Below are 14154 nucleotides of genomic sequence, written 5' to 3' on the forward strand. Positions count from 1 at the left end.
CTAAAAACTCCACTTTGGCAAAACTAAATGAAAAAGCAATGGCAAAAGCAAGCAAGAAGAGAAACTTCGAACTCTGAACGAATTAAAAAAGAAATGGCCCGATGTAAAGGTGCAGGTTAAGAGGAGAACAGCGGCGCACCGTCCAAGTGTGGACCGAACAGGCGGGGGAACAGGGGATGCTGAACTAACACCCTTTGAGGAGAGAGTTGCCTCAATTGTGGGTGACACTTTACTGTCTGGAGTCTATCTGTGGGAGAAACAGATGTTTTAGAGGAACACTTTGTTAGGGCAGTATAGCAGCACCCCTCCGCTCTTATTAAGGCAGCGCCACCAGCATTTCAGCTGCCCAATCGCCCGCTCTACAACTGACCAAGTGCGGGAATGGGCATCATTGTATCTGCGCACTTGTTCAATTTGTGGGATGTTGAGGGGGGTTTACAGCCATGTCTTTAACGGATAACCGCGCTCTCCTGATATGCAGTTAAATAATTACGCTCAATAAAAAAAGCTGGAATTATATCGTTAAATACATCACTCACCAAGAAGCCATACATCATGCACCCTGCCACCTTGGAGCCGTCGGGTTCGACCATTGACAATGTCCTTTAATAAGGCCAGTACTGCTTTTGCCATAGACTAAGGGTTGTATACATGTGCATGACTTACTGCCACGTCTTTAATGGATAACCGTGGTCTCCTGATATGCAGTCAAATAATTCCGCTCAATAAAAAGAAAAAAAACTCCCCAAGAAGCCACCCATCGTGCACCCTGCAACCTTGGAGCCTCCTCGCTGTCTCTCTTTCCAAATTTGGACACAACTCCGCACAGAGCTCCAAGAGGATAGCTAATATAACGGCTTATAAGCCAGTCATCATTGTGAACCAGAAAATCACTGTGATCCCTAAAAATGCGTTCCCTTCAGATCCGACCATTGACAATGCTAATAATTTAGCATTTAACATAATAAATTTAATTTAACATAATTTCCTCTAGGAGTCGCCAATGGAAATAAAACAAACTCATACAAGAAATACACGTACGCCAGACATGAAGTTGGTATGGACCAACGCACATTTTCACATTAATTTTATCGTTAGTAAATCCAAACGTAAGCATGAAACCTGCCATATGCTAATTTTTTGTGCATACACAGCATTGATACATAAGGCCCCTGGTCACCTGCCTCACGTGGGGATAGAAAAACACATACTTTGCCAGGATCAAACTGAGTCACCCTGGTAGAATTGCAGGTCTTTATACTCATAGGTCTTCACAAAATGAGAGCTGCACAATAGAATCGCTGATGTGATAGATTTGTCTATTTTATATGCTTCTGACGAATTGATTCGTTATTTTAGAAGGATCCATCTTGTTGTTAATGATTACAAATAACTAAACCACCTCCTGCGCGATCAGATGAGAGTATAGCTCACAAGCTCACGTGGTCAACACCATCCAAACACAGTGATGCTAAACACAGAGATGATTGCAAAAAACTTTCTATAAATAAACTTTTAGTACACTTCACAGCAAGAAGGTTCCTGGTTCAAATTCTGGCTTGGCCAGTTGGCATTTCTGTTTGGAGTTTGCATGTTCTTCCCGTGTTGGCGTGGGTTTCCTCAGGGTGCTCTGGTTTCCCCCACACTCCAAAGACATGCATTATAGGTGAATTGAACTAAATTGCCCGTAGTGTTGGTGTGTGAATGTGTTTGCCAGTAATGGGTTGCAGCTGGAAGGGCATCCTCTGTGTAAATCATATGGTGGATAAGTTGGCGGTTCATTCCGCTATGGCGACCCCTGAAGAATAAAGGGGCTAAGTTGAAGGAAAATTAATGAAAGAATGAATGAATGAATGAACTTTTAATTTAGAAAAAGCCTGATTGAGTGCTTATGGTGAACTTCTGTTTATTTAAGATCTGGTGTCTGATTTATAAAATTTGCATTATAAACCTTCCTTAAAGTGAACTTACACCAGAATAAAATGCAATTTATTTATTAATGATTATGGCTCATATGGTTAAATTAAGTAAATTTTTAAGTTAAATATATTTAATTAAGTTTTACTTACTCATATTCTCCCGTCAAATTTGTTTTTTGTGAGTTTTTATAGAGCTTTTGTGTGCAAAGGGGTGTACGCTCAAAACGGTCAGAAATGTGCGTACGCCAATTTTATAAATAAGACTCTTTGTTTGTATATCAATGATCTTCACTTGCTGATTGAGACACAATATAAAGTTGATCTCACAAAGGGCAAGACGCACAGCATTAAATTCCATTGTTATGTGCAATGTTTTTAAAAAATATAGTCATTTATTTTGCGACAAAATTTTCAAAAGAGTTTCTGCACTCGTCTGCTGCTCCTGACGCCGCTTGTATTAAAATGGCTTTTCATCTTATTTTATGCTTAAACAAATAAATGAATGCTCAAGTCTGCATTGTTAAGTTCATTCATTCATTTTATTTTCAGCTTAGTCCCTTTATTAATCTGGGGTCGCAACAGCGGAATGAACCGGCAACTTATCCAATACGTTTTTACGCAGCGGATGCCCTTCCAGCCGCAACCCATCTCTGGGAAACATCCACAAACACTCATTCACACACACTCATACACTACGTAAAATTTAGCCTACCCAATTCACCTGTACCTAATCTTGTGAAACTGAAAATAGACACATCAACTTTTCATTGCAGGTTTATTGGTGGCTGGAAATGTTCTGTGCATATTTTTATAATGCATTATTTATCCTTAAAAAACTAGAAAACTCCAAAAACTTCAACCTAACAAATGTGTTTAATGTATTGCAAATTACATTTAAAAATGTAATAATATTATCTTGATAATCTATAATTATATCCTGAAAATATTTTATGTTTTGATGCTTCTTCTAAAAGACTTTTGAGTGACTCAAAGAGCTTAATTGGATGTTTTTACAACCAAACTACCTGATTGACTAAAATGAATGTCTGCCTCCAGTGTCTATCTGTCCATCTGTATAATTACATGTAGAGCTTGAGAGGTTGCTCTTTACTTTGTTGCTTCTGTGAGTGTGATCTACTGCAGTGTAGGGGGGCTGTGTGTTCCTCGACATGTTATTATGATGTTATTGGAGTTCAGCGCTGTCATCACTGAAGGCTTGTGGCTTCACAGAGCAGCGGGTAGAGAGTCAGAGGTGAAGCAGTAAAGTTCCTCCACACACAGAGGTTGAGGAGCACAGCATAACTGAGAGGGGGTTCACTTCAATATAGAGGATGAACTTGACAGAATCTGACTCTTAATCTGTCTCTAATTGTTGATGGTTACCTGTGTTACTTCCGGTTCTAAGTTAAGGATCATTACAAATTTTTAAATATGTTTTTTAAAGAAATCTATTCTGCTTATTAAGGCTGCATTTATTTGATCAAAAATACACTTTTAAAAATATCTGTTAAGTAACAGTTTCCTTTTTTTTGTGTTTTCTGTCTTTTCACGGTTTTGCATTTCATTATGGGACCTTGATCTCTGCTCTGTCTATTTTTGATGTTGAAAATTCAACTCTACAGTTTAACAAAGTGACTTTTATTGACATTTTAGTAGTTTGAAATAATATAATGTATGAGGAATAATAAATAAATGAATCTGTAAAATAACAGAAAATATACGTTCAGCTTATTACATGGTCTTTACAGCATAAAATACAACACCAACCCAGACAATATATGACTTTAAACTATTAAAAATGTTCATTAAAGTCACTTTTTCTAACTTTTTTATAGTCAAAAGTTTTCAGAACAAAGATAGATGTCTCATAATGCGATTCAAAAGCATAAAAAATGAACAAATTAAAACAAATCACAAAAAGAAAGCTGTTCATTTACGGATATTTTGTGGAAATAGTAAAATTGTGAAATTTGTTTAAAAGCTAAATTTTCAGGATTATTCTTCTAATATTTAGTGTCACACGATCCTTTAAAAATCATCATGTTATGATAATCTACTGCTCAAACAAAATATATTATTATAATTTTTTCATTATTATTATTATTATTTAGTTAGTTATTTAGTTAATGTTTTCATTGTTAAAATCTGCTAGGCTTCTTAATGTTTTAATGGAAACAGCAATAAATTCAAATTCAAAAGTACGTAACCATTACAATTGTTTAGTTTTTGCTCATCAGAGATGCATAAAGTTGTTTAACACAAAAAAATGACATTTGTTGTTTGTTCAAACTACTTATTTAAAATGAGCTGAAACAAAAAAAAGAATTAATTTCTTCATGTTGTCCCAACACAAATCTATTGTGTGGAACCCAACATTTTTACAGTAAAAAGTGTAAGACATAATCATAATGTAAAAAATTATGATTTTATATCATATAAATCATTTATTTTTAATACTGTTTTGCATAAATTCAATTCAGTTCAATTCATGTTTATTTGTTTAGCGCTTTTACAATGTAGATTGTCAAAGCAGCTTAACAAGTTCTAGTAAATTAAAACTGTGTCAGTCCAGTTTTCAGAGTTGAAGTTCAATTTAATTCAATTCAGTGTGGTTTAATTTTCACTGGTGTAAGTCCAAACACTGAAGAGCAAATCCATCAATGCAAAAAGATTCAAAAAGTTCAATAACAATTATTTTCAAGTGTAATATTATTTCAGAACTTTTAAAGTTTTTACTGTATTTTAATTATATGAATGCAGCTTTTTTTGAGCCAAAAAAAATAATTCAAATCTTTTGACCGGTGGTGTATGCATATGTGTGTGTGGCTGTTTGTAATTAAAGCACAAGTCTGTTTATCTAAGAAAATTCTTGCATTTCAAGTCTTACATCAGAGGAAACATTTTTGAGCAGCCAACTCCACACATGTTACCTGAGTGATCACTGCTGCACAGAAACAAGAAATATTATTGGATAAAGAGGCCTCCCGCTGGGCTGAAACATCAAATGTAATTGGATGAGCTTGAAGGCTTTTGTGCGCAACAGAGAGTGTTATTGGCGGAGGTGTTGACTTTCTGAAAAACTACGGTGCTACTGTGTCTGTTTATAGAATTGGACGAGCCCCATCAATAAATAAAACCTTGAAGACTGTTTATAGAGTGGGATTGTCTGAATTAGGAGCTGATGGATTGCACGTGAATCACAGACCTGTTTTTTTATTTTTATGGTTCGGTGCTTTGAACGGTGAAGAGTGTTAGAAATAGACAAGCATCTGCTCTGCGTTACGGATAATGATTTATTATTCTGAATGGTATTAATGTCTGCTGGCCACGTCAAGGTTTAAAATCTGCATAAGGAGGTATAGTTTTCTAGTGATAGAGGGTATTGGATTTTCTTATATCAATGAAAATTAGTTGGATCATTTTATCTTATTGCTTGTTTATGGAATAAAAAAATGATGATAAATCTTTAGTAGTGTTCAGAGATTAATTAAATAATAGCATTAAAAAAAGTTTTGTTTACATAGAAAATCTGTGTGTATTGTTTGTAATGTATATGTATTATTTATTTTTAAATACACATATCCGTGTATGTACAGTACAGTTGAAGTCAGAATTATTAGCCCCCCTTTAATTTTTTTTTCTTTTTAAATATTTCCCAAAGGATGTTTAACAGAGCAAGAAAATTTTCCCCATATGTCTAATAATATTTTTTCTTCTGGGGAAAGTCTTATTTGTTTTATTTCAGCTAGAATAAAAGCAGTTTTTATTTATTTAAAAACCATTTTAAGGTCAAAATTATTAGCCCCTTTAAGCTATATTTTACAAACCATCATCAATAACTTGCCTAATTACCCTAACCTGCCTATTAAACCTAATTAACCTAGTTAACAATTTAAATGCCACTTTAAGCTGTATAGAAGTGTCTTGAAAAATATCTAGTAAAATATTATTTATTGTCATCGTGGCAAAGATAAAAATAATTCAGTCGTTAGAAATTAGTTTTAAAACTATTATGATTAGAAATGATAGAATGTGTTAAAAAAAATCTTCTCATCGTTAAATAGAAATTGGTGGAAAAACAGGTGAGCTAATAATTATGACTTCAACTGTATGTAAATTGGGATTGCACAGTATATCGATTTAGCATCGATATCACAATGTGTACATCCGCAATAGTCACATCGCAAAGATATGCAATGTTGATTCTGAATTATAGTTGAGCAGGAGCTGCACAATTGTATTCATATGATTTTTTCAAAAACAAATCATACTTATAATTTTTGTCTTGTTTCTAGTTCAAATATCTTCATTTCAAACATCTAAAACTAATTTTGACTCATTTTTTTTCTCATGATGAAAACAAAACAATATTTTTACTTGCTTTAGGATTTTTTTTTTTTTACATTTTTGATGTGAGACAATGAGACAAATATATAAATATATATATATTTTTTTTTTTTATTCAACCATCTTGTGAAACTGTGTTCATATCTCAATATTTATCAGAAAAACAGATGTTTTAAATATCATGCAGCCCTAATGAATATGTTTATAAAATGTTTATATATATTTGTATATACTATAAATATCATAGTTCACATGTTTGTGTGTGCACTTATTCATGCATAATAAATCTGCATAGTACATGTACACATATTATGCATCTAGTTATGATATTTTGATGAGATTTGTCACAACTAATCATTAAATAGATTATTCTGGTGAATTTTTTCTCCAAATTATTTTATAAATGTGCGATTGAGGAGTGCAATTAAAATGTTTATATATTTTATATACGTTGAGTAGAATTTTTGTTTCAAGTTTACCTCTTATCTTTCCCTTCCATTTTTGATTGTCTCTGGGGAAAAAAAATACAAGTTAAAGAACTTACTTTACTTAAGTTAAAGATTTTACTTTATTTTTATTTAATTGTATTTTTCATCCACCTCATGCTAAATCAGTCTTAATAACTTAATCATAAGGTCAGATTCTGAGTATTTTTCAAAATGTAAAATGTATATTACTTATGCTGCTTTATGCATGGTGACTCGATGGTTAGCATTGTCAATTTAAAGCAAGAAAGTCGCTGGTTTGAGTCCTGGCTGGGCCAGTTGGTTTTTCTGTGTGGAGTTTGCATGTTCTCCACTTGTTTGTGTGGGTTTCCTTCAGGCGCTCCGGTTTCCCCCACAGTCCAAAGGCATGTAGTATACAGTAGGTGAACTGAATAAGCTAAATTGGCCGCAGTGTATGTGAATGTGAGAGGGTATGGGTGTTTCCCAGTACTGGGTCGCAGCTGCAAGTTTTTTTTTTTTTTTTTTTTTTTCTGGATCCACTGCGTAAAACATTTACCAGAATAGATGTTGGTTCATTCCGTTGTGGCGACCTCTGAAACAGAGACCAGAGAAAATGAATGAATGACCGAATGAATGAATGTTGCTTTATATCTGTTAATAACGTTCGCATTTGTTTTATAGTGGACCATTTCATTGACCATAATATATGACGTGAGGCATATATTAGGAATATTGTTCTAGAAGACTGCCGGCAGCTTCACTGTATCTGTGTGTTATGAGGAGACAACAAACTAAGTGCTGTATCTGTCTACAGAATTATTAACAGACTTACGAATACACACATGCATAATTTATAATTACACACAGTCACATTTTGGAAAGCATTCAAAAACCTGCAAGGATAAACAAAACTGCACACAAACACGCTGAAATAATTGCATGTAAATGTCAAAGTGTCAGCACACAAACGCATTCACATAATCTCTCTTTCCCTCTTTTTTCGGTTTACTGCCAAAACATAGTGATTTAACTGCACACATCGACAGGACAAACTCAAATCCCACTTCATCCACTCGGCCAAGAGCGTTTCATCTTTTACAAATACACACGTTAAAAACAAATACACATGCACACACATTCACATTCACACACAGCACTCAATAAAAATAAAAATATTGTTGAGTTTATATTTTGTGTGTTTGTGTGAGATGTGGGTCTTTGTGTGTTTTTCTAAATCTGTGTGTGGCCTCAAACGTGTGTGTGAATGTGTGTATTTGTTTTGGTGGACGGATCAGATATCACTTATACTGCAGTGATGGTTTCTCTTGGTGTTTATGTTTGACGTTTTAGCTTTAAATTACGATACAAGATATATGTGTGTATACACGTTGGACAAAACGACTGGTAAACACATTCGGCATGGGTGATATTTTACCATTATACGATAACAATTCTTCCTATGAAAATAATTCCAGTCATATTGTTATTGCTATATATGTTTCTATACAGTGATGAAGGCTATGTTGGCTAGCATTGGATTATAAATACACCTCAGTCATTTCAAATACTCATTCTAACTTAAAGAACACAGATAAAAATATTGCTACAATCTTGTGTTTGTTGGTGTCCCTTTTGTTCCGGTTAAAGTACAGTAAGTGTTTTTTTTTTGTAAATTTTTTTTTGTTAGTTTCTGAATGTGCATTCGAACAGTGTTTGTTTTGTTGATTTTAGTTATTTCTTTAAGATTTTTACAGTGCATTCGTAAAGTATTATTTTCTCAACATTCCACACACAAAACCCCATAATGACAATGTGAAAAAAAAGATGTTTTGAAATTGTTGTAAACTTATTTAAAAAAAAAAAAAAAGAAAGAAAAAGAAAAATCACATGTACATCAGTGTTTACAGCCTTTGCTCAATACTTTGTTGATGCACCTTTGGCAGCAATTACAACCTCAAGTCTTTGTAAAGATGATGCCACAAGCTTGGCACACCTGTCTTTGGGAATTTTTGCCCATTCCTCTTTGCAGTACCTCTCAAGCTCAGGTTGGATGGGAAGCGACGGTGTACAGCCATTTTCAGATCTCTCCAGAGAGGTTCAAAAGGATTTAGGTATGGGCTCTAGCTGGGCCACTCAAGGACATGCACCGAGTTGTTGTGAAGCCACTTCATTGATATTTTGGCGATGTGCTTTGGGTGATTGTAATGCTGGAAGATGAACCATCAGCCCAGTCTGAGGTCAAGAGCTCTCTGGAGCATGTTTTTATTCAGGATGTATCTGTACATTGCTGCATTCATCTTTCTTCTATCCTGACTAGTCTTCCAGTTCCTGCTGCTGCTGAAACATCCCCACAGCATGATGCTGCCACCACCATGCCTCACGGGATGGTATTAGCTTGGCGGTGCCTGGTTTTCTCAAAATGTAACACCTGGCATTCACTCCAAAGAGTTTAATTTTAGTCTCGTCAGACCAGAGAATTTAGTTTCTTGTGGTCTAAGAGTCCTTCAAATGCCTTTTGGCAAATTCCAGGCAGGGAGTAGCGTCCGTCTGGCCACTCCACCATACAGGCCTGATTGCTGCACAGATGGTTGTCCTTCTGTAAGGTTCTTCTCTCTCCACAAAAGAACGCTGGAGCTCAGACAGAGTGACTATTGGGTTATTGATCACCTCCCTGAATAAGGCCCTTCTCCCCCAATCACTCAGCATAGATGGCTGGCCAGCTCTAGGAAGAGTCCTGGTGTATCCAAAAATCTTCCACTTACAGATAATAGAGACCAATGTGCTCACTGAAACTTTTTTTCTGTACCCTTCCCCAGCCTTTTGCCTCAAAACAATTCCTTTGTCTTCATGCTTGGTATGTGCTTTGAAATGCACTGTCAACCCTGGGGCCTTATTTAGACAGGTGCATGCCTTTTCAAATCATGTCAAATCAACTGAATTTACCACTGGTGAACTCCAATTAAGCTGCTGAAACATCTCTGGAATGATCAGTGGAAACAGAATGTACCTCAGTTAAATTTAGAGGTTTACAGCAAAGGCTCTGAATACTTATATAATTAATTCTGTACATTTTTTTTTTTTTTAGATATTTTTTTTTTTGCAACAATTTCAAAACATATTTTTTCACATTGTCATTATGTGTTATTGTGTGTAGAATTTTAAGGAAATAAATAAATTTAGACATTTTGGAATAAGCGCTATGAATACTTTCCGGATGCACTGTATATACATTGACTAATGTTAATGTTTATTAGTATAGTCCAGCTAAATTAGCTACTATTAATAAGAGATTTTTGGTTTGTGGCCAGAAGCATTTTCAAAACTATTAAATTGCTTTGCTTTGATGTCATGCCTCAGATGTATTTTTTGTTTGTTTGTTTTGCTTTGCATTGTGTTATGATATATTGTATTGTATTGTTTGTTTGTTTGTTTGTTTGTTTTTTTACTTTGTACCTGGGTTTTCATTTTTTTTTTTTTATTAATTTATCAATTTATCTATTTATTTATTTTTTGCTATTTATTGTTTTGCTTGTTGCTACACTTTCTGTGCTGCACAGCTTTGTCTTTTCTTCACTTTGCTTTGTTGTTTGTTGTGTGTGTATATTTGTCATTCTTCTTATTGTTATTGTTTGTTCATCTGCTTTGCTTAGCTTTTTATTCTTTCTTTGTTTTCATTTATTCTTTCCAGACTTTTTTTGCTATGTTTTTGTTTCACTTTGCTTAATTATTTGATTTGTTTTTGTTTTTTGCTTTACCATTTCTTGTTTCTTCTTTTGCTCAACATTTGCTTTGCAGTTATCTGAAGACTTGCATCTTTATTATAGCTCCCCTTATACTTAAAAGCAAAACGATGTTGGTCTTCAAAATTAGGTTATATCTGATGTTTTGCTGGCTTGTCAAAACTTCTTTTTGCTAATGTCTGTGGTATGAGACAAAGACGTTGTCTTCTTTAAATATCTTCTCATCTATCTCTTTGTTCCTTTCAAAGACTTTCAATAAACATTGCTTGTTTTGATTCACTTCCAATGCATGCACATATATGTTTAGGTAGTAGTTTTGCACCCCCTGTGTTTCAACAGAGGAAATTAATAGTCATGCTTTAATTAGATGGAAATTAAAAGTCTCTTCTTTAATTATAGGAAATGAAATGTTCTTCAGCTCGAGGACAGGAAACACTAAAAGACAAGCTCATTTATTGGAGGATTACACCTCTCATATCATCCAATCACAATCTGCCTGCAGGATATGTCAGTAATGTTTGAACTCTTGCATGTAAAGTAAAAACGAGAATAAATAAACAATACAAGATTAAGTGTGTGTATGCTGTACAGTACGTTCATGAAGGAAGTAAAAGTCTAATAAATGCAGTTAGCACGTATTTGTGACAGGAAAGCTGGCAGCTCATAAAGAAGGCTTTAAACAGTAATCACAGCCGCAGGGGTCAGTCGTCCTCGCAGATGGAGACACACGAGCGAAGGGACGTCCCCGCCGTCTCACACACTGCCAAACACACGTCCACATTCTTTCTGGTCATATCGCTCCTCTGGGACTGGTTAAGATCACTCACTTACAGTCTCTCTCTCTCACTCTGTGTTTGTCCTCTCTTGGGGTCTGTCCTGCTCACCCTTAACGCACGCTTCTGCATGTCTGTCTTTGTCTGGGTCACTGCAGAGATGTAACTTTCCCCCCCCCCTCTGATCCTCTCTTCATCTCCCAGCACATCAGCAACTGTGTTTTCAGTCTCTAAACTGTTGCAGTTGAGATCAAGATGTGATATGCCGCCTAAAGGTTTTTTTTTTTGTCTTTTATTTTTCTTTTTTGCTTAATTGCTCGTTTGCTCATTTGTTTGTTCAGTCATTTGTTTGTTCATTAGTTAATTATTTCATTCTTTTGTTTGCTTGATTTATTTAGATTTTTTTTTGTGGGGGGGGTTGTTTTGTTTTTCACTTGCTTAATTATTTTGTTTGTTAATTGTTTTGTCTTTCTTTACTTTGTATTGCTTTGCTTTGTTCTTTTTTTTGTTTATTTTTTGTTTTTATTGTTTGTTTGCTCAATTGTTTGTTCAATCATTTGTTCATTAATTCATTCATTCATCTTTCTGTTTGCTTGATTTGTTTAGATTTGTTGGATATTTTTAGTTTTTTTTTTTTTGTTTTCCTCTTGCTTAGTTATTTTGTTTATTTATTGTTTTGTCTTTTTTACTTCCTTTGTATTACTTTGCTTTTATCTTTTTTGTGTGTGTGTGTTTGTTTGGGTGTTAGTTTGCTCAATTGTTCATTTAATCATTTGTTTGTTCATTAATTAATTTATTCATCCTTTTTATTAGTTTAAATTTTTGGGTTATTTTTAGTTTTTTGCCACTTGCTTAGTTATTTTGTTTGTTTATTGTTATGTTGTTATTTTTCTTTACTTTGTATTGGTTTGCTTTAATCTTATTCTTATATTTTTGTTTGCTTGATTGTTTGCTCAATTTGTTTATTCAATTATTTGTTTTTTCATTAATTTATTCATTCATCCATTTGTTTGCTTGATTTGTTTGATTTTTTTAGGTTATTTTTCTTAGTTTTTTGTTTTGTTTTTCATGTGCTTTGTTATTTTGTTTGTTTATTGCTTTCCTCAGATGTTTGTTGTTAACTTTTTTACTTCGCTTTATTTTGTCCTATTTAGCTATTTGTACTGATTTGTTTGTACGTTTTCTTTATTTGTTGCTTTTTTCCTTTTTAGCTGTCTTTTGATATGTTGATATTTGGCATTTTGCTTTGCATTGTTTTTTCACTTTGCTTAGTTTTTTGTTTTTTCACTTTTAATAATATTTTTTGTTTGCTTTTTTGTTTTTTGTTTCATTCTTTGTTTTTCACAAAAAAAAGATGTTGGTTTGCATTCATTCGTTTTTATTTGTTTTGCTTAGATTTTGGGGGTGGGTTACTTTGTTTTGCTTTGCTGTTTTTTTTTCTTGTACTTTTTTTCTTTTTGTTTTTTTTTTTGCTTTTTTTAAGAAACAATGAAAAAAAGAATTACATTAACTTCCATCAAAAAAATGGCTGAATTGTAATATAAACAACAGGGCATTTTTACATAAAACTGTTTGTAAAATGTTTCGCATCTCTCAGCAAATCTCAGTGGATTTGTGTTCATTATCCATGTGAGCTGTTCATATACTGCTTTAATGAGTGGAATTTGCGAGCGAGAATGGGAAGCTCTTATAATCACTTCGGTTTTGGTGAAATCAGTGTTGGTTTTTATCGTTCTTTTGTTCTGGTCGTTCAGATGTGTGTGTGTCGGGGCTTATGCAGCGCTGGGCTCCAGATGGAAGGCGTCCCGTTGCTCGACGTTGGCCGGGTCATTTCCTGTTTGGAGGTCTGGTGTTAATCAAGGCCTGAGCAGGCGGAGCGGCCCCTATATTTTGCTCCTCAATCCACCACAATAACCTTGGCTTTCCTTTCTCAAGTCTCTTCGCTATCTATTTCTTTCTCTCTCTCATTTATGTAGGTCTCTCTGCAGGGGTCGAGTCCTCTCTCTATTTCTATCGTCTCCCAGGTTGTTGTTCTTTTCTTCCCTCAGCTCTTTAATCTTTTCTCTTGATCCCTTTCTTAAATTCTGAAACTTTGGTGGAGGTCTTTATGACTGTGTCTGTTTTTATGTTGATCGTTATTTATAAGTTTATTTTTTAATTAAGTAGATGTTAATTCTCTTGTTTACTGATAAGGGAGTTAATGTTCATATTGAGTCTTAATTTTTTTATTACCGACATTATGCAGACAGACATGAGCTATTGATGCTTCCCAGAGGGAAGTTAGAACTGTTAGTTCTAACACAATGTTCCTCTGTTGCTGTTAAAGGCCATTTTTATTTATTTAAGATTTAGTTTATGCATCTAGACCTGTTGTAGCTCTATTCTGTTGTAAGGATCTATTGATATTAAATTTGATATTAAAGATATTAAAGTAAATATTAATTATTGTTTTATCTAATATCTAACAATTTTAAGCTGATAAAACGTTTTATTTTATTATTGAAATTGATTAATGTTATCTAAATTAATTAAAAATGGTAGCATCTTTTATTTTATATTCTATCCACAATTTTTTTATTTATAAATATAATTTTAATTATGTATTTAATTATTATATTTAAATGTTGAACACGTTTTTTTTTTCTTTTTAAAGGCTTATTTTACAAGTCATCTTTAAACAGTTATGTTTAACTATTTCTGTTTTTATATTTATTAATTAATTTATTTATTTATTTATATTAACGTAATTTTTTTTTATTTATGAGGCAAGAACAGGCTTCCATATAAAAGCAAATAAATTAAGGATTAATTTTAGATTTTTTTTTATTCAAACCACATTTAAAATACTTTAAAAGCCAAATTTACATTTATATTTTTACTATATTATTTATTATGTTATAGATTTATTTATTTGATTTATTTTGCTGTT

General features: G+C 33.5%; 1 protein-coding gene across 7 annotated transcripts in view; it reads left to right on the forward strand.

Moving 5' to 3' along the window:
- The window catches only part of scfd2 (sec1 family domain containing 2), a 267076-nt gene that overhangs the window by 108739 nt on the left and 144183 nt on the right, over positions 1-14154 (forward strand). Inside the window, exon 6 of one of the 7 annotated variants that reach the window (XM_087297872.1) lies at positions 10852-11024. Coding sequence (XP_087153998.1) covers positions 10852-10967 — 116 coding nt within the window. The 3' untranslated portion in view covers positions 10968-11024. 7 annotated transcript variants of the gene reach the window in all.

This window comes from Danio rerio, chromosome 20, assembly GCF_052040795.2.
Source record: "Danio rerio strain M-AB ecotype USA chromosome 20, GRCz13ab, whole genome shotgun sequence".
NCBI classification, from domain to species: domain Eukaryota; kingdom Metazoa; phylum Chordata; class Actinopteri; order Cypriniformes; family Danionidae; genus Danio; species Danio rerio.